The sequence below is a fragment of the Neltuma alba genome, unplaced genomic scaffold (assembly GCF_004799145.2).
Source record: "Neltuma alba isolate B1F8T4 unplaced genomic scaffold, ASM479914v2 tig00010931_pilon, whole genome shotgun sequence".
Lineage (NCBI taxonomy): Eukaryota > Viridiplantae > Streptophyta > Magnoliopsida > Fabales > Fabaceae > Neltuma > Neltuma alba.
The window spans coordinates 99,137-119,722 of record NW_021635706.1 but is presented as its reverse complement, the minus strand read 5'-3'; the positions used below and the strand labels follow the sequence as shown (position 1 = coordinate 119,722).

Sequence of the window (20,586 nt, the reverse complement as noted above, 5' to 3'; positions counted from 1 at the left end):
ATTAGTTAGATAGGTCTTATATTAAGAATCGGTGAAGTACAAGGATAAGCATTAAAAAAAAAACAAGCATATAGAGGAATATTAGAACGCTAAGTATATAATAATTAAACTTTGAGTTATATAATATAATGCTGCATAATAATATTATGCTAAATAATTATTTTTAACGTTTTTCATTTTGGTTTTCTTCTCATCAAACCACGTATATGGAGAATTAAGATAAAGAGGAGGATCCCAACCAAAAAAAGGTAAGATTATTCTGTTTATTGATAAGTTGAAAAAATATTAAATTCTTATGATTTCCATTTTAATTTTCAAATTAATCATATTATTAAATCTTTATCAATATATTAAAAAGTTAAGATTCCAATCCCCTAAAGCATTTTTCCAGGGATACTAAGTATTTCAAAGTATTTTATGATATAATTTTGTCATTAATTTTTTTTCAGGAAACAATTTTAACCTAACTGTTCATTCCCAAAGAATCGGCTAAATAAATACACCTTAGGTACCCTAACTCCTAGTACTTCAAAAATTCTCCGAAACCATGAAGAGTAGAGACACATGAAAAAAAAAAAAAAAAACTCAATCAACCACAAAATAGTAGTGCATAATGCAGCTGGGAAATTAACTGCAAAGCCTAAGGTGTAGGAGAAAGGAAAGCATCTCCTGGAAGTTAGCGGTAAGCCAACGTTGTTCCTGCCTCTCTCTCGCCCACACACGCAGACAGTGACTGCTTTGGTTCTCTTGATCTTGAGGATCAGTTCCTGCAATTACTGATTGCCTGAGGCCAATTTGGTCAACCATCTGCGAACTTTCTTTCTAAAGCGTGTCTATCTTAGTTTCTCATTTCTTTTTGGGGCCGTTTTCTTCCCTAGAAGCTTGTGAATCTAATAAATTTCTGACTCTCTTGTTTTCCTCATTCTTGTTGTTTTGAAATTATAGAGAAAATGGGTGTGGGTATCTCTGTTCTGATAGGGTTGAAAGCTACTATACTATTTCTGAGTTTTGTATACCTTCGAAGCCTAGGTTTCATGCTGTTAACTATCCCTTTCCTCTATGCCTCTTTGGTATCATTTTTGCTATCGATTGCTTCTCACCCATCAATCAATCTGCCGATCCTTTTGGGGAAGAACACAGATGGGAGCTTCCCTATTTGGGCATTAATCATGTTCAGCCCTTATTTGTACTTTGTTCGACTTTTCTCGACATTAAGGAGAATGAGAAGTCGGGAAGCACCTTACAGTGAAATTTCTGAGGGACTTTATGTTGGTGGGTGGCCATCTTCACGTGAGAAATTGCCACCAGGGGATCCAGCCATTATTGATTGCACCTGTGAACTGCCTAGAAAGTCAGAATTCTCGGGCTTGTCGTATATGTGCGTTCCAACTTGGGACACCAGATCTCCTCAACCTGCTGAAATAGAAACCGCTGTTAAGTGGGCTATTCGTAAGAGAGAGCTCAAAAGGCCCATTTTCATCCACTGTGCATATGGTAAGCCGTAGACGTTTATTAGCAAAGCATTTTGGACTGCTTGCATTGGCCTTTCATGAAGTCTTGTTTAGCTTTCTAGTTTCTTCCCTAGTATATGTTCTGTAACTTACGTCTAGATGTGTTTTACTTGCACAAGGGCATGAGAATTGGCGATAAATTATCAACCGCAGTGGTGTGCCAGTCATTAATCATCTGCATATCGTGATTTACTGATACTCATGACTTTCAATGGATCTGATTGTTTTCCTCCTTGCGGTAGTTTGTCATTTATGGATCTATCACTGGGGCATACACTGATCTTCTCAATTTTCTTTTGTTAAAAAATTTGAAACTCTACATAATCAATCAAATGTTGGCCGGGTTCTTTTCGTAACATATGATATAGATTAAGCAGAGAATCATTATGTGGACTTAACTCTCGATGTCTCCCGTAAAAAAATTGCTGGTTCTGAACTTACGATTGTTGCCATACCGTAACTCTGATCTCAACATCCTGCAAGCACCTCTTTTTTGCACCAATCCTTTAGGTTCGTCAAACATGATATCTTATCTACATTGTGACTTTCAACATTGGAAAATGATGGTTTTCTGTTAACAGACTTGTCTATTTCACGTGATCATGTGTCTTGCTGTTGCTATGACTTATTCTCCTTGTAACTTATTCTGTAGTCGGGCTGTCTTATGCTAATAAATGGCAATTTAAAAGTGCTGAGCAAAAGTAAAATTGGCTGTTAGTCTATGCTTCAGCAGCCAGGGAAGTTGCATATTGGCCAAAAAGAATAGAAACAAATAAATAAATAAAAGACAGTCAAGCTGCATTTCTTTATCTTCACGTCACAATAACACATGATTGCATTCATTTCTGTTCTAGTTTCACATTTTCTCTTAAAGTCTAGCATATTCATAATCCTTCATAAATATGCTTGTCTGTATGTTATGGTTCAACTTGTTGGTTATTTCCTCCTTTATTGCTTTGCCCCCATCTTGAGATGGTGCTTGGTTCTGCCTTGAATTTGGAGATGGTGCTTAACCATTGCTATGCTCTTCGCTCTATCATAGCTCAAATGCTTAACTACGCTCCCACCATGTTTCATTAAACGATTGGGATAAAATTACTTTTGGCCTCTTTATGGACTCCTGTTGGTAGGTTTCTTTGGTGACTGTCTTTGTCAGATTAGCTAAGCTCGTATGAGTTGATATCTTGTAGTCTTTGTTTCTCTCTTTCTTCCCCCTCTCCCTTATTTTTGTCTTTAAATTTCTGTTTCTCAGGCCTTCTATAGGAATATTCAGTTTAGAGGCCAAGGATTGCACACAACTCCCCCCCCCCCCCCCCCCGGGGGGGGGGGAGGTGCTTGTGGTTTTTCCCCCTGCCAGCCATATTTCTTCTTTGCTTTCACAGATTTTGTCATGATGATGAAAATAGGTTCATTTATAGATTTACAGCAACGTTACTAGATGACCTGGACTCTTTCTTTGCAATCTTCACTCTGCCCATGTTCCTTCTCTTCTCTGCACTACTTTTTTCTTCTAGAGCAAATATAGGTGAGAATCATGAGTATATTTGCAAGGAGCCACAAGTGGAATAGCAAATTGAGTTTGTGAAGTCTCACTGGGATTAAAAGGTGGGTGTTGCTTTGGAGGCTGGGAAAGAAGAATGTACTGTGGTGCGGCAGCTGCTGCTGGGTGGTATTGCAGTCAAGAGAGTTATCAAGTGTTTTGAAGTATGTCTCAAGGTCAATGAACTTTATTCCGGGTCGTTTTGGGGCTTCTCGCCTCATGCTATTTTCTAGAGAATCTAATGGTTCAGGGTGTATTTTGTCTTATTTAATCAATCTAGGGCGCCTAGGTGTTTAAGGATAGCTGGAAGTAAACTTTATCCAGTCAAATTTCTTAGGATCTAATTCAGAAAATGTGAGCTAACCTGATCCAAGTAAGAGAATGATCTCAAGACTATTAGGATACAGAATGTTTCAATAAATAAGGAAATGAACAATATTTATTGAAGTTAACTACCATAAAACGCTGCAGATATGGATTTTGGCCATTATTGGGCTTTTGAGCAGTTAGCCCAATTACTTCCAAGAAGCCCCATAAGCGTTCATTGCTTGATATTATAGCTAGTGGTCAGTGGTTGTAAATTGAGCTACCTGTGGTGGGTTCTAACCAACGAGAAAGCAGGTGGGGTATTGGAGAACATAGCGGTGGGGATTTGGACTCTTTAAGGATAGCCAATTGATAGAGACCAAGGTAGCGTGAGATAAAGAATCCCAAGTTAGTACTATAGAATGCTCTTTATGGTACTTAAGTAAGTTGGCTATTCCATCTCAATAGTCAGTTTTAACTATCTGGAGGAGCATTCCCATCTTATGTGGGTGCCCGTCAATTCAGGACTTGAATAAAGCCTTTTGGGCCCTGTATTTTTTCTTTAAATATGCATCTGTTCAGTAGTTGTTGATTCACTTATTCTTGATTATGAGTATATTTAACTGATCTTGCATTTTGAGAAATTTCTCTTTCCTCTTCGGCGTCATAGTGCATGTAGAGCCATTGAGCCAACCTATAATGAACTGAGAGAGAGAGAAAGCTCCCATTTGTCCTTGCCTCTACATAGTCCTATACAGTCACATAAATTTTCTGGATTTTGCCTGGAAAAATTCTTTTTTACTATAATGAATATATTGTAGAGAACTTTTCGTCGCAATTCTTTCCTCGATGTGAATGTGAAAAACATTTTTCAGATTGATTAATTGAATTCTTTGGTCAAAATGAAATTGCAGTTATAAACCCTGTGATCTTACGCTGCTACTTTCTTCAAGTCAAATGATAATGAGATGTTATAGCTATTTAAAATATTTCTCCTGTCTCACAGGTCATGGAAGAAGTGTTGCTGTTATGTGTGCACTGTTAGTGGCACTAGGTATTGCAGAAGATTGGAAAAATGCCGAGAAGTTGATCAAGCAAAAGCGGCCTTACATCCGGATGAATGCTCTCCATCGGAAGGCACTCGGAGAATGGTCGAAGCACCGGTTATCGATGCCGAAGAAGAAAGGAGAGATGGGTGTGAGTTCCTTGAGTCAATCACAGTTTGGTGGTCTTTCAAATGGCAGTTCATGAAGACAACTGAAAGCCATACGTTCTCCTAATTTCCTTTTGAGCTATTGTTTCCATGTCCTAATCAATGTACTTCATTGTCGTATTCTTGGGGCTCAGATAACTTGGAATGACCAGAAGCAAAACAAAGCTAACCTGTTAGCAGCACCAAAGAGTTTCAAGTCCAAGAAGATATTGTCATGAATTGCTGATAACTTTTTAAAGAAGAATCTCATTTTATCTTATTTTAAAGGATTAATATAATTTTTGGTTTTTTAAGTTTGCTTTCATTTTGGTTTTGGTCTCTCAAATTTCAAGTAATAGGTTTTGGTCTCTCAAATTTCTTTTCATTAACATTGGTTCTTATAATTTAATAAAAAAATGGTTTGTTTTGCCCAAGAAGGTTTAAAACTTATGGTTTAAATTTTGAAGAATTAAAACTAAAATAAAGATAAATTTGAGAGACTAAAAATTATATTAATTCTATTTTAAAATATGCTTTTATTATTTGCTTTTATTTTTTTTTTCTCTTCTAGATTATTTTATTTTGATTCTTAAACTTTTGAAAATTAATCAAATGTGTGTTTTTCAATTTTTGTCAGGAGAAATTTGTGTCACAAGTTGTATTCATAGGCAATAATATGTGAACGTTGTCTCAAATTTATAAAACTAAACATGGATCCAATTTGTGTGGAAATGCCAAAAGCAAATCGCAATATTCATAGCCAATGAATAATATTGCATTTTTTTATAGATCATAAACATGCATTTAATATTAATATTGATATTCATGCAGTGATTATTGAGTTGGCAATTATTGTAAGAGATTTCTTGTTAAACATCTTCGTAACTAACTGGATTTGTTTTTTTAAAAAAAGTTGGATGACCAAATTAAAACTAATTTATAAAATGAAAGTAGACTTTGAGACGTTTAACAAGTTACATTGAGACAAATGGAGTAGTTGACACTTGACAATTTGCTTCATAGATCATGTATGTATGTGCATGTGTGTGTGTGTTCACATATATATGTGTGTGTATCAATATATACACAAACATGTAAACACACAAAAATTAATTTTTTAAAGCATCATATTTGAATTTAGTTCTTCAAATTTATAAAGTGTATTTTTAGTTCATTAATTTTAACAATATTAGTAATGATTAAAGAACTGGACCGGACTGGACGGTCAAACCGGTTGAACCGTCAACGGACTCGTTAACGACTCGGTTTGGACTAAAAAACATTCACATGGTTGAGCCAGATTGGACCAAAGTTGAGCCATCATTAAGCCGGAAACCGGAGTTGGACCGAAAACCAAAGCGGTTTTTAGAAAACCGGACAGTTTTTTAGCCTGACTGAAAAAAATACTAAATTTTTTTAATAAAATAGAAGAAAAATAAAAAAATTGACCCCCTAAATATCCTAATATATTTTTAGACTATTTATAATCATATAGTACTATTTCATTGAAAATTTCATATATTGTGATGTTAAAACTGTGAGTCGCTAGTCTTTTTGTTTCGATATCTGGTTTATCTTTTAAAACAATGTTTTGATTTGAATGAATTGATAATTTTTAATATCATTAAATATTTTAAACATACATAAATTTAAATATATAAGGTTTTAGTCCATTTTCAATTATTTCATTATAATTTTAGATTAGTTAAATACATTTCTAAATTATTTAATAATTTGATATTTTTCATATATATTAATTATATGTATATAATATTGTTTCAAATTAATTATTACGTCACCGGTTTGATCGAACGGTTTGACCGATTTGACCGATTGAACCATAACCCGTTGATCTTTCCGGATCGACTTCTGGTCCAGCTTTTAAAACATTGAATACTAGTTTTATTTAACCAAAAATACAAACTAGACAAATTTACATGTTGACTTGGTACTTAAATGCCGAAGAAGATAGGTAAATTTACTAAATTTGAAATTTTTTTTTTGGTTAAACAAGAGACTAACTGTAACACCTGATGTAATTATATCCACATACGCAATAAAATATTTCATTTAAAAGTCCATACGTATTTTTAACATTCAAAACATGACATAATTTCAAAGCATTTTTCTGACATGACTTAACAAAATAAACTATTGAAATGTTATAGTCATGGCAAATAAAAATATAACATAGCATGCGCTTGAGGAGTATAGAAGCCTTCATTGCTCACTTTATTAGTGCCTTTTCTTGATTCCTACTAGATCCTTTGCCTGAAAATGTTAATATAGGGATGAGATCTAACGTCTTATTAATTACTAAAATTCTAACCTATATAAGTAAATTATATATGACAAACAAAAATCCGATTATATGTATTTGTGTATGGAAATTACGAATGTATACATTCAACTTAATTTCATTTTCAATTTAACAATATGCCAGCATGATTTTCCAATACAAAAATAATGCAATTTGCATCCTCCCTCATATCACCATCCACCCTTATACTATTGATTGGAGTCATAGACTAACACATAATTCAATAGGAACTAATCTATTTTACTGAATTATTCTAAGCTCACCGATACTTGAGATATATTCCCAAAGATATAGAGCTAAAGTTCACATAATGATTAGCTTACAAATATTTACACAATGATTATTTTTTAGATTTACCTAGAGATATATCCAGTCAAAGATATAGAGTTACTCATTACTTTTTAGCTTACAGATATTCACACAATGATTACTCCAAAATTTTTAAGAGTCCACAAAATTACATATAAATATTTATTAATATATAACTCAAATTATTCTAAAATTCTAAAGCTACCCTCTAAAATTAAAATTACAAAAAAAATATATTAATTCTCCCAGATCTAGCTATTTATAATAGATACAATATTATTTTGAAAATAAAATTTTCATATAATACTATTTGAATTTCATAACTTAAATAGATATATTTGTTACCTAAAATATAAATATTTGAAATTAAAATCTCAATTATTTATTATAGTCTCGTTTAAAATTTTTCCTCAACCAAACAACTCCTTTGAAGTATAAATGAATTTTAATTTTTATAAAATTCTCAATTTACAATTCTTTAAGCTTTCAAAAACATATCTTTAACCTATTTAACATTCTTGGACCAAAAAAAAAACCTATTTAACATTCAAACCGATTAAAACCTCAATAATATATTAAATAACTCAAATGAATTATTTAACTTAAATTTAATCTGTACAAACATTCTATATGTCTTAAATAACAAATTTTTTAACTAAAATCTTAATTTAAAATTCTCAAAACAATCAATGAACAAATATAAACTAATTAAAATTTCTTAATAATGTATCTTTAAATTTCTACAGTCATATATTGTCAAAACTCTATATTTAATCCATACGGTAAAATTTTCTCTAAACATTATAATAAAACTAATAATATAAAACTCTAAATATATAGAAAATAGTCATTAAAAAATTTAATAAAAAGAAGTATATTTGTGTACATAATAATTCCTAAATCTTGTCTTATTTTTTAAAGGGAAAAGTAATCTGCAAGTCCTTATATTTTCATTCTGTTTTTAATCAGGTCCCTCTAAATTTTTTATTTTTTATTAGATCCTTGAAGTTATCTCTGTTAGAAGTGTTAATCCTTCCGTCTAGAACTGTTAAAAGACGGCCTCAAACAACGTTAAGACATGGTGAGTTGGCTGAAAAGCATCCAGGTGTTAAAGAAGGATTGGACAAGTATTATCCTTTGACCCAAACGAACTCTAGTGGCCAATGAGTCTCTCCCTTCCGTAAGCGTGTGGGCAAGGTATGATTCGGTATGAAATTGTAAACAATGAAGTTTTTGTTCTCCTCCTGTATATATAATCCTCTCAGACCTCATGGATATTTTTGCATCACCCTTCCAAGTACTTCCACTTCCACTGCAAATTTCATCATTGTTGCTCCGATCGTCATCTTCCGTTGCTTCACTACTATCTAAAATCATGTACATATATATATATATATACATATATGTATGTATGAATGTTTAATCATTGAATATGGCTTAGTTATAGAAATCAGAATGAAAGATGCAAGATATATGAATATTATATATACTTATTCGATCCCCATCAACACTTCCAAAGCCACCATATCTTCTGGTTTTTTAGAAGAATTTCCATATCACGGCAATCATTATCTCCAAAGCACAAAAACTTAAACTGCAAAGCGCTTTTTCGAGTGTCGAGATGGCTTTGAGCATATTTTGAGCATTGTCACCCGAAATTGCCGTTCAACGCAGTCATAAGATGGGAGAAACTTCACAAGTGATACTGCATCAACATCCAACGTGCGCCTAACTTGTCTGTTGTTTGGTTCAACTCCTCTTGGGTGGGATGGATTAGATGGAGATGGGCCTCTCCCTTGTCAAGCCGGATAATGATCCTGATGATAGCTCCAGCAACTTGAATGATGATAAGGGTAATGATATACTTGGAGAGCCGGAAACCCTAATGGCAATGGCGGAAAGGAGAAATTTTACTTTGAAGTGAAATCACTCAAAGCAGAAATGACTGTCACATCAAAAACCCCAAATGCTGGAGGCTAAAGGAATGGGGACCATCGGAAGATTGCTACGAACATTCATGGAATATGGTCGCCGTCATGGCCTCACTTCAACGGCCGTTAGGAGGCGTCTTTTGTGTTTTAATAGTTTTTAGACTGAGGGATTAATTCTTGTGACAGAAATAAGTTTAAGGATCTAATAAAAAAGAAAAAATTTAGAGGGACCTGATTAAAAACTGAATGAAACTAAAAGGATTAGCAGATTACTTTTTCCTTTTTTAAATAGCACATACTTTTACTTTCTTTTGATTTTCCTCTACCTTTCGCTCTCTCATTCTCTCCTCTCACTCTCGTTTTTTTTCTACCTCCCACTCTCTTTTATTCTATCACTACTCCATCTTCCAACCACTTCTTTTCCCCTTTTTTCTTCCTCAATTAATACTCCTCCCCCAAATTCTCCCTTCTTAAATTGCTTGAGCTTTTTCACGGAATTCAATGGAAAAGCTGGTTGTTGTTGTTTTTTTTTTTTTTAATTTAATAATAATAAAATATTTTTTTATTTTTTTAATTACAAACTTTTTTCTAAAAAAAATAGTATGTTACACTAACCAATTTAAGGGATTAAAATATATTTTATAAATTAAAAAGTTAAATTGAAAGTTAACATAAATTTAAAAAATCAAACGTATATTTAGCTCAAAAAAAAAAAAGCAATATCCACAAGCAAGTTGAAAAATATTGATGGAGTGGTCCCTTGGTCAAATGTACAGCCAATTCAGGAGAAGTCACCTTACGATGAGCAAGACCAAGCCGTCCCCCTAAACATCCAAAAGTCACTTTCTCGCATAAAGCCCGCCTTCCTTCGCTGTTATAAATACTGTGGGTGTGCGCGTGCGAGTACGTGTGCGTTAGTGCGTATTACTACACTTCCCCAAACGTCCAGCACCTTCCTTTCTCATTCCTTGCGTTTTTAGACGGTGAGTTTTGCTCTCCTTTCTCTTCTCCTGTTTCCGCATCTGATCTCTTGTGTTCTTCTCTGCTCTTGATTGATTCATTCGGCGATTTTGTTTACTTTTGTAATCGAAGCTAAAATACTTGTATGTGTTTCTTGCGATGCCTGATTTTTTTTAATTACCAACGGTTTTGGCTTTTGTTATTGTGTATCGCCTGGTTCTCTGTGGATTGTTGAGTATTGATGATCCTATGGACAATTTTGTTGTTGTCTTGAGCTTCTGATCGATTTCCAGTTCCTCTATTTCTACGGGGTTATTACTGCTTTTGCTAAACCAAGAGGTGCAAAAATCGTGGCATGTTTATTTGATGATCTAGATTCTTTGAAATTCATAAATTTGATTCAGTTGCAAATATTGTTGTGCTTTCACTCTTCCAAACCTCTGGAAAGCTGGCTTCTTGAACAGTGGCACAGTCAGGATCATGATTTAGGAGTTGACTTGATGGCGATGATTGCTTAACAAATAATATATATAGGCGGGAAATGACACGATGAGAGACTAGAAGGGTCCTTTCATTGTTAAGAATCTTATTTAATACTACGTCCAATCTTATATAAAAACCAGTTTGACATTCAATTTGATCGTAAATATAAGACAAAATCTATTTTGACTATCATATTTATCTTTTTTTTTCAAAGTACTCTTTGTAATAATTTCATGTTAAAAGTTTTATTAAATGATAATTCTAACTAATATACATGATTAGTGAAGATATTTTAGGAAAAACGACACGTACGAGTAGCTCTTATTGATAAGAGCTAACTGGCTGATTTGAATAATTAAAAAAACTAGTTAGGTTAGTTATTTGTGATACACAAGTGTTGTCTTTTTTAAAATATCCTTACTATCAAGTATATTAATTAAAACTACCATTATTACAAGAATTATCTTTTAAAAAAAGAAGATAAATATAAGAGACAAAGTGGATTGAGATTTTATATTTATAATCAAAATAAAAATAAAACAAGTTCTATTAATGACAGGAGGTAGTAATTAATGCAAGCTTTTCTTGTCCTGTTCTGGAAGTGACCACTCTGTGAAATATTTAGAATTCTGAGTTATTAGCAAGTTTAGCTATAAAAATACTGTATTACTTGCGATGGTGTGTGGACAATTAAGTTATAACAAGACAGTGATAGAATAGTATAAAGAAGAGTAGTTACCATTGCTTGGTTGTTGATTGATAGCGGTTGCCATTGCATTTTATGAGTTCATAAACGTTAGTATGGTAGGTCCAACTTGATGATATGATTGACAAGGCCACATTTCTGAATCACGGATTAACCTTCTTGATTCTATCAACTGTAACTAAGTAATTCTCTTGTGTGTTTCTATTTGTTTTTATCCGAGAAGGACAAATTGTCTAAATTGATATGGATTCAGGTGCAAGATGTCAGTTGTGAACGTGTCCAATGTGAGAGTTCCAGCAGCTTCCTTGCCCAGAACCCCACCCACAAGGAGATCTTGCGCTCTTTTTAAGAGTGGGTCGTCCTTAGGCTCTGTGAAGAGTGTTTCTAAGCTTTTTGGGTTGAAATCTGAATCCTTCAGAGTTTCTGCCATGGCTGTGTACAAAGTGAAACTGATTGGACCTGATGGCAGTGAGAATGAGTTTGAAGCTCCTGATGACTCTTACATTCTGGACTCAGCTGAAAATGCAGGGGTGGAGCTGCCTTACTCATGCAGAGCCGGCGCCTGCTCTACGTGTGCAGGCCAAGTGGTTACAGGATCAGTGGACCAATCAGATCAATCCTTTTTAGATGAGAAGCAGATGGAGCAGGGATATATTCTGACCTGTGTTTCATATCCAACCTCAGATTGTGTGATTCACACCCACAAGGAGAGTGAGCTCTGCTAATCAAATTTATGGTTTTGATTAGTCTTATATGAGCTAGAATATGTGTCAGTCTAGTAAGGAATTGTGAGATTGTTCTGGTGCTTGTACTAGTTTCCCAATGATTTTATAATGATCTTGAGATTGATCCCAGAATATGTTGGGACTGCAACTTCGTCAATATTAATAAAAGTCGTGATCAATCGTAGAGTCCGCGGTATTATTTTAGTGTTCTTGTTATGGCCTATTTATTGAATGAACGAGTAGTTCAACCATCTTATTTTAATAATTTCATATTAAGGACATTCATAGAGCTGGACGATGTGGTTGTCATTTGAACATTCCAAGTATGATACCGTTGAAATATTATCATCGTATGCTATATGTTTCATTGTTTTGTAACATGCTTGAGTAATTAAATACTTGACCGTTGCTTTATTAACATAAATTTTATAATAACGATCATTTAGTTGACATGCCTCATTCTTTTTTTTTTTTTTGGCCCACACATACTTCATTCCTACCAAATTTGTTATAATAATTTTGTAATAAAAGAACTTCGATTACATAGAGGGGTCCGTTTATTGCCAAGTTTTCAACAAAAAACGTAACATGTGAATTTTTTCAAATTTTTGTGGGCAATTTTTTGTTTAAAAATATTTAACGATTTGTCATTGAGCTGTAAGGATTAAAAATAAGCATATTTTTACATGTTTTTTTGTATTTAATTATTTTTTAGGGTATCACAATCTCTATGTTGAGAATTATAATTAGTGGGTTATTCTAACTCTTCAGTAATAACATATGATTAAATATATAATCAATCGATGTAAAATTTAATAATTCCAAGAAATATATATTGTATGCTGTTATATTTATGAACTTTTGATTTTATATTAATTTTCTAAAAAAAATACATAAACAATTCTCAAAATTATGTCCCGCCAGAAAAGAGAACCCCATTAAGTACGTTCCCGCCCTTTCTTTCTCCATTCCTCACTGAACACCGTCGAGGCGGCCACGGGAAAGAACGCGATCGAGTTCCCGGTTTTTGCATCGGTCACAGGTAAGAGAGTCTGTGTTCCCTTCTGCTTCGAAAATGTCTTCTCTTTCTCTGAATATTTTTGCATTGCGATCTTCTTGCTAACGTTTCTTTCGGGTTGATTTTATTTAAATTCATAAAGTTAATCTTCTCAGAAGTTCCTCTTCCCATCATTTTCTTCCTTTTGAAAGTTGTTTGGTTTTGAATGTTTGAATTGTTGATTGTTTGTGAAGTCCTGATTTGATTCGTTCACCGGAAAAAGGGGGAAAAACAAGGGTTCTGTTTTGGCTTTTGATTCAGATCCTTTGAAAGGAGACTGGCTCTGACATCGAATTATGGGTTCGGGTTTACATCATCCTTTTGATTTCAAGACACTGCCTTTGTGCTGTGTTTTGGTTTTTTCCCCTATTTTCATGTGAGATGTGTCTGATGAATTGTGGATTCTGGCTTTTCTTCTTTGCACTTGTTCTATTTGTGGAAATTCCTGTATGACTGTACGACTCGCGATTCTTCTTTCTAGATTTTTTCATCCTTTTTTTTTAATTTTTTTTTTAAGGTTCAACGTAATCTGATATGGTTTGGAGCAGATTTTTGAATCATATCAACAAATTGCTCAATATTTTCTATTTTCTTACCAACACAAGGAAAATCAGCATAACAACGTCAAAGCAATCATGTCACTGAAAAAAAAAAAAAAGAGAGAGAGAGAGAGAGAACAACAACAACAAAATCATTTACCCTTACTTCTATTTGGGCATGTTTTCATGATATATTCAACATGTCATTAGACAACTTGCGTAGAGCTCCATCTCAAGCCGTTATTGTTTAACTAGTAGACGTGTTTCGGGATTTTCATCATCATAATTAAAGCATTAGAGTAAGAATCACGAGATGCATTTCATGGTGAAAAAGATTGCCCTGTCTCCGTGGAACAACGAAATGCATCAAGGACATTAGACCTTACCTACTTCTTTTCACTTGGATTGCTTCCTGATTTCAGGCCATGGACACGTCAAATCCTGCAGCATTTGTAAATGCGGAGTTGCTTCCCAATTTCATAGGGAAGAAAGTTCGAACCGTGGTTCAAGTTCATCAATCTGATGGTGGTGTTGCCGTTGGAAAATCCACAGATGACCGTCAGCTAACTGTGAAAGGATTGCCACAGGTTCCTGCTATGAATTATGTTGAGGTGATTGGTATTGCAGAGAGCGGCCAATTGATTAATGCTGAGATATGGACTGACTTTGGCAACACATTCGGTATGAAGCCCTATTAAACGTTTTTGACTTTTCATTTCCTTCGCTATAAACTTTTATTTTTCATGATGAGTTTTAAGTTGTTAATTACTGCAGAAATCTTAAGAACTAAGTTTGATTGTATTGTACTCATCTAAGCGCGTAAAGTCATTGATAATATAGAAGCAAGTCAGTCCAGTGTTCTTTTTTCTTTATACCTAGTTCTATCATCGGTACTAACAGTGCCATTATGCTAATACTGATGATCGAAAGCGGAGAAATCTCTTAATAATATTCAAGCAACTCTATGGAGTGGGTTTTTTTTTCACTAAATGCATTTTGAGATTATAGTGTGATTGAAAAAACTAGAGCGACAATCTCAATATGCATGTATTGGTGCAAAGGCTCAATCTTTCAAGGCAAAACGAGAAATTCTTAAATAAATTCGGACTTCAAAGTATATAGGTCAGATCTTATCATCAGTATATATATAGATCAGATCATCTATAAATAGACATGCGAACACAGTATTTACTTTTGGCATAGTTTTTTTGTCATTCGCTTGTCTTGATTATTTTTGGGGGATCAGATCAATTTAAGGATTTCTTGAGGAGAACATTTCGTGACTCCAGGAAATTACCCGATATTTTTGTTATCAATATTCATAGTATTTGAAAATGATTACTCATGCATCATGATGCTTGATACATCCAACTCATGTCATTGCCTATGTATATTGATTTTGATGTTCCCTTCTTTGCAGACACTGGCTCGTATAATAAATTATGCCAACTCGCAAATGGGGAATTCAGAAGTCTGTTTCTGTAGAGACATTGACAGATGCTGAAGAGCCTATGATGGTAAGGAGTTGCAGCTTTCAAGCTAAAGCGCACCTTCTATCATCTAAGTGGCATATGTTTGAAGTATTTATGAGGACTGAGGAATGTTTTTGTTCCCAGAAAAGTAATAGATCAATGCATAGTAGGAAGTCTGTCCCATATTTGGAGTTCTATTAACTTATCACTTTGCTATATATAACGTTTAGTTTTTATTTGATTGTGGTTGCCCTCTTTTTTAAATGTGAAATCAGTTTACTGTCGCACGAAACACAATGTTCAAGATTAGGGGAAAAACTGCCGAGTGTGTAATTTTGGTACTGACATACACATCAAAATTGATAATTGGCAACAATGCTAAATTTGTTTGGAAAACTTTAGAATAAACTGAAATAAGCTTCCTCACATTTTACAAGGCAAAATCAAAATAAGTTAATCCAGATACATACTTAGCATCAAATCATATAATTTTAATGTTTGTTTTCAATTGTCTTTTTCAGTACAATTACGGATACAAACTGATTTAGCTGTGATGTAGTTTCTATGATGGTAGTGGTGAGTTAAGAAAGCGGTAAATCTTGGCAGGACTAGTGGATACTCGGATCTATTAATTATGAAAAAGTTCGTCTTTTTTATAATCAGAAATTAATAGTGGAGAACAGATAGAGTAATGGTGAGTGGGTGTGTGAATATTTAATGTTTTATGATTTTGTATTTTACAAAGCTTGTGTTGATTTTATTTTATTTTTTTGTTTTGTTTCTTCTTTACGAGCTCCACGAAGAAAGGGACTGGCTGTCGCATTCTTCCCCATCTACTAATCCCTTATCATGCGGGGGAAGTAGTCCCCTTTGTGAAAGAAACATGCCAATTTTCCACAATAGTGATGTTTGTGATAATGCCTTTTCCAATAGCAAATGGCATTTCCAGGTTAATGAAACGACAAATGGAAGAAACATGATACAGCTAACTTGACATTTTAATTTTGAGTTTTCATGAGGCAATATTTAATAAATGAACTATAATTTATGGAAATTAGGTTCCACTAATAAAGTATAGAATTGGAGAAAATCTACTTTAAAATGCAAGCCCACCAATATACAATAGCTTTTCCTTCTTCCAAGATATACCTTCAATTTTTTTGACCGAAAGAGAGATGTATCTCAAACTTCAGAAATTAGAAGTTTCCCATCGTCATTTTTTCACAAAAATATAAAAAGTAGGCCTCTTTATTTTCAAGGGAAAATTTCAGTTAGTCCCCTCCAAAGTGATCTAATTTCCAACAGTCCTTATAAGATTCTGAAACTTCATTTTAACCCCTACGGCCAAAATAAAATTAAATTTTATAGATGAAACTACGCCCTTGCATTATATTTTTTTTTTTTAAAAAAATCAACCTTGCTTGAGTTTCTCTAGCCAAAGAAGTTTTTTTTTTTTTAAAAAAAAAAGATGGCTGAAGGATTTGAACCCATAACCTCTTGGCATAATAAAAACATTATAACTACCAAATCATCTAATCTATTTAATAAAGCAACGAAAATATATATCATAAAACAAATGCAATTATCCATGTGTAATTGAACAACTGAAATAAGACAATTCACAATATATACTAGACAATTTACAAGTAGTATATAAGAATTCACAACTTTATCTGAGATCATGTGGAATAAAAAATTAAATGTTAAGGTTTGTATGAATAACTGAAATTAAACTATTTACAACACAAATTAAGTAATTTGCAAAAGATTTATCAGGGAACATTGACAATAAATGGCATTTCAAGGTTAATGAAAGGATAAATGAAAGAAACATGATACTGCTAACTGGACATTCTAATTTTGAGTTTTCATGAGGCAAAATTTAATAAATGAACTATAATTTATGGAAATTAGGTTCCACTGTAATTTGAGAAAAATATACTTTAAAATTCAAGCCCAGCAATATCGAATAGCTTTTCCTTCTTCCAAGATATGCCTTCAAATTTTTTTGACCAAAAGAAAGATGTGCCTCTAACTTCAGAAATTAAAAGTGTCCCATCTTCATTTTTTCAGAAAAATATAAAAAGTGAAGCTCCTTATTTTCACTTCATATTGATTTAGCAGGTTCTATATTTCCCCCTTCTACTTTTCTCTCTCTACTTAACTTTTAATTGTTTTAAGGATCCAAAGTTTCCCTTTCCCCATCGAAATTTTTATTCTTATATCCTCAAAAGATTGCTGTTAAGAAGGAACAATTTCTAATTCAATCCCTCTCTTTGTCATGTTTCATTATGATGGGAAGAGGTTTAAAAAAGAGAGAGTAAAGAGAGAAAATAACTCAGAGGTTGCTTGATTATGTTTTGTTAATGGGTGATTTATTATAAGCGGGGGAATGAACTGGGATATAATGAAATGAAAATAATGTTAGTGGACATGAGGGGGAATGGCAACCAAAGAATGAGAGGATTGGGGGAAGGGACAATATAATGAATTGAGACTTATTTCCTTCCATTTTTGGAAACGCCATTTCCATGTTTATGGGAATGGTGCTTCCATAGGAGAGGGCAATATTGTGTTTCCATAGAAAGCTCATTTTCATGTGAAATACTCCTCCAGTCCTAAATATAAGACTTTTATACTAATGTGTATAAGGGTCTTACATTTAGGACCGGAAGAGTAACTAATTATTTAGTTCATGTAGTTTTAATTCAATTACATGCAACTCAATCCTTAAAGTTTAATTTGATGCAGTTTAATTTCTGAATTTTTTTGTCGCAATTCATATACACATAACTCTTATAAAGAATCCGAACTCACAATCACACGTTTAAGAAAGACTTAAAAGTTTTAATCATTTAATTTTTGGTTTCTAAACTAAAAAAAAAAAAGTTAAGGTAACCAGTCAAATTTTAGAGATTGGATTATAATTAAATCAAAATTATAGAGGCAAAAAAAAAATCATTTTCTTTGATCCTATATAACTTTTGACGAAAATGTGCCTCACCTATTTCTCTTCTACACAAAATCACAAATCACAGTCATCAACTCATTATTATTCTCCGTCACCATCCTCTCACCACAGTCCGTATATGTCATCACAAAATATGGATGGATGTGGAAAAGTCTTCCCAATTCTAACTTTAACCATCATCATCATTCAGATGCATTTTCCATTTAAGTGATTATATCTTTTTTTTTTTGGAGGACTCATTATATCTTCAACGCCTACTTATTAGAAGACGGCGGCCTCTAACTCTAACTTTAACTTGTCCCCCCTCGTGATTCGTCCCTATACATAGATAATTTCTATAACAATATTTTCATTCACTGCATTTGTTAATTTTACGAAAACTAGATAAAGCAACTGAAATTAGATGCTGGATTCTTTTTAATCAAATTGAAGATATTAAAAGAAAGAATGAATTGATTTTCTATCTTTAATTTTAAAGCAGTTTTCCATCAGAAGCACTGATATTAATACCCACAATTATTGTAGCAGTGATAAACCAAATCATATAAACTAGTTTATGCATCCTATATGTATAGTCACACAAATATATACACTACGATTTGATTAAATTATAATATTATGATGAATTCTTGTGGCTCAGAAATAGTGGCTTCAGCTTCCAACTGCTGGCCGTCAGACAAACCCATTTCCAAAAGATTCCACAATCTTCATTATTTAACACACGGACCACTACCTTACCAGTAATCACAATGCTCTCGTTTTATAAAGCTACTTTTTTCACTCAAGATAAGGATCAAATAATTACAAACTATGGATTTTTTTTTTCATATATCAATACTTTTTATTTGTAATTGATGTAATCTGTTGATTAAATTAATCCTAGGCTCTGCTTTTGCAAAGATTCTACACCAAAAAAATCATATTTAAACAGCAGTTTTGCCTGCCATTATCTATCTCTCAGTGCTGCAAGACCTTCAAGACTCAAGCTTTCAAGGAAACGAAAGATCATTGAGGAGGTGACGCAGATCATCTGCATCTGTATGAATCTCTGAAAAAAAAAAATCAAAAAACAGGCAAATGGGTGTCAGAGAATTGGGATTTTCTATTATCTTATTCATGCTTCTTCTTCATTCTGTGTCCCCTTCTCGAGTTCAGAAGAGCTTGACTTCAGGTACTGTTCTTATCAAGCATATACATATCTTACCCTTTTCTCTTCACTACAGATGCAGTCTTGCAAAACTTGCAAGTTATCTGCTAGTGACCATCTCATAGTAAATGTTATAATAGAGATTTGAGACAAACATCATATCTGCAGAAAGTGATTTCTTGCCAAGAGATCCTTCAGAAAGTAAATCAGTCATTGAAGGAAAGATGACTGGGAATTCTGTTATTTAGTTCACGCTATCACATCATGTTATTGTGTGTTTCACCTGCATATAGACCATCTGGAATTATGGCAAGAAGACGGGTGAGTAGTTGCAGATTCCGTAGACTTGATCGTTGTTAGAAGAAATCCTGTTTTAAGGTATTAGGGAGGAATCTTTTTGAGTGACTTTGAATTTGTGCGGTAGATCATTGTGCTTTCTTGTCGCCCATTAATCAAGGTATCATACGCTAGCTCTTGCTGAAATTGACAAGGCATCAGAACTATAGATTCTGAACAGTCAAACTAAAAGTTTCTGTAGTTAATGTTCATATGCCTTCCTTTTCCCGAGAAAGCTGTTCTTTTGAGAGAACCCAATACCCCAGTATGTATCCCTACCTTCAGTATTGCCTTTTCAGCATCCTACTACAGCACGTCCACATTTCAATCAATGAATTATATCAAACTGCAAGTTTTTTGTCTTCTTTTTCAAAATACAGGTAGACCCAGTCTTTTTCTTGTTATTATGCCAGTTTCCTTCTGAAGCACATGAAGCAAACAAAAAAGAGTGCGTCTAAAATTGTGATGCTTACCTTGTCTGCAGAATTGATGCAGAAAAGCAAGGTAGAAGAAGACAGACATGTTTATGGAGGAAGTAAGATAGAAGGAGGAGGCATTGGTCATGGGGGTACAAGTGGTGGCAGAGTACCCAGCAATGGTGAAAATGGTAATACACACGGAGGTGGTGCAGCAGTCATCCCTGTTTATGCAGCCGGTGCCGCCAACCATCATCACAACCACCGTGGAGCTGCCACCGGCAACCTTAAAAGACTCGGGTTTCCTACTTTGATTATGATGGTCATGGGGGTCTTTACTCTTGTACAGTTATGTTTGTTCACATAGAAAACGAAAGCTATTGGCGAAAGTTATTTGGTTTCTCAAACCTTTTTGGTTCTTCAGAGTTTTTTTTTTTTTTTTTACTCCAAAATGTTTTACTGTGTCAATGTACTTCAATGTGGTGTGTCTGGTTTGGGATGTATCTGCTTAATTTTATTTTTTTTGGGAATTAAAGGCAACGCAAAACGCCAAAAAAATTACCTAGTTACTGGGAGTCTAGAGTTCGAATCTTCGAAGAGAAAAGCTCTACACCCTACAGAGGAAATACTGATGATGATAATTTTAGCATTCATTTGATAATTTT

General features: G+C 33.6%; 4 protein-coding genes across 4 annotated transcripts; all 4 read left to right on the top strand.

Moving 5' to 3' along the window:
• The first annotated feature begins 635 nt into the window (after positions 1 to 635).
• On the top strand, positions 636 to 4,832 carry LOC114760093 (uncharacterized protein YnbD). The gene is made up of 2 exons (XM_028949345.1): positions 636 to 1,494; positions 4,364 to 4,832. The coding sequence occupies exons 1-2, from the start codon at positions 951 to 953 to the stop codon at positions 4,606 to 4,608; spliced, it is 789 nt and encodes a 262-aa protein (XP_028805178.1). The 5' UTR covers positions 636 to 950; the 3' UTR covers positions 4,609 to 4,832.
• LOC114760095 (uncharacterized) lies at positions 3,179 to 20,479 on the top strand. Its single transcript, XM_028949347.1, has 3 exons — positions 3,179 to 3,188; positions 19,017 to 19,193; positions 19,990 to 20,479. Exons 2-3 carry the CDS (start codon positions 19,100 to 19,102, stop codon positions 20,286 to 20,288), a joined length of 393 nt encoding a protein of 130 aa, XP_028805180.1. The 5' UTR covers positions 3,179 to 3,188; positions 19,017 to 19,099; the 3' UTR covers positions 20,289 to 20,479.
• Positions 10,008 to 12,341, top strand: LOC114760094 (ferredoxin, root R-B2-like). The gene is made up of 2 exons (XM_028949346.1): positions 10,008 to 10,092; positions 11,512 to 12,341. Exon 2 carries the CDS (start codon positions 11,519 to 11,521, stop codon positions 11,981 to 11,983), a length of 465 nt encoding a protein of 154 aa, XP_028805179.1. The 5' UTR covers positions 10,008 to 10,092; positions 11,512 to 11,518; the 3' UTR covers positions 11,984 to 12,341.
• Positions 12,974 to 15,294, top strand: LOC114760096 (replication protein A 14 kDa subunit B-like). The gene is made up of 3 exons (XM_028949349.1): positions 12,974 to 13,025; positions 14,002 to 14,260; positions 15,000 to 15,294. The coding sequence occupies exons 2-3, from the start codon at positions 14,005 to 14,007 to the stop codon at positions 15,062 to 15,064; spliced, it is 321 nt and encodes a 106-aa protein (XP_028805182.1). The 5' UTR covers positions 12,974 to 13,025; positions 14,002 to 14,004; the 3' UTR covers positions 15,065 to 15,294.
• Positions 20,480 to 20,586: the final 107 nt, after the last annotated feature.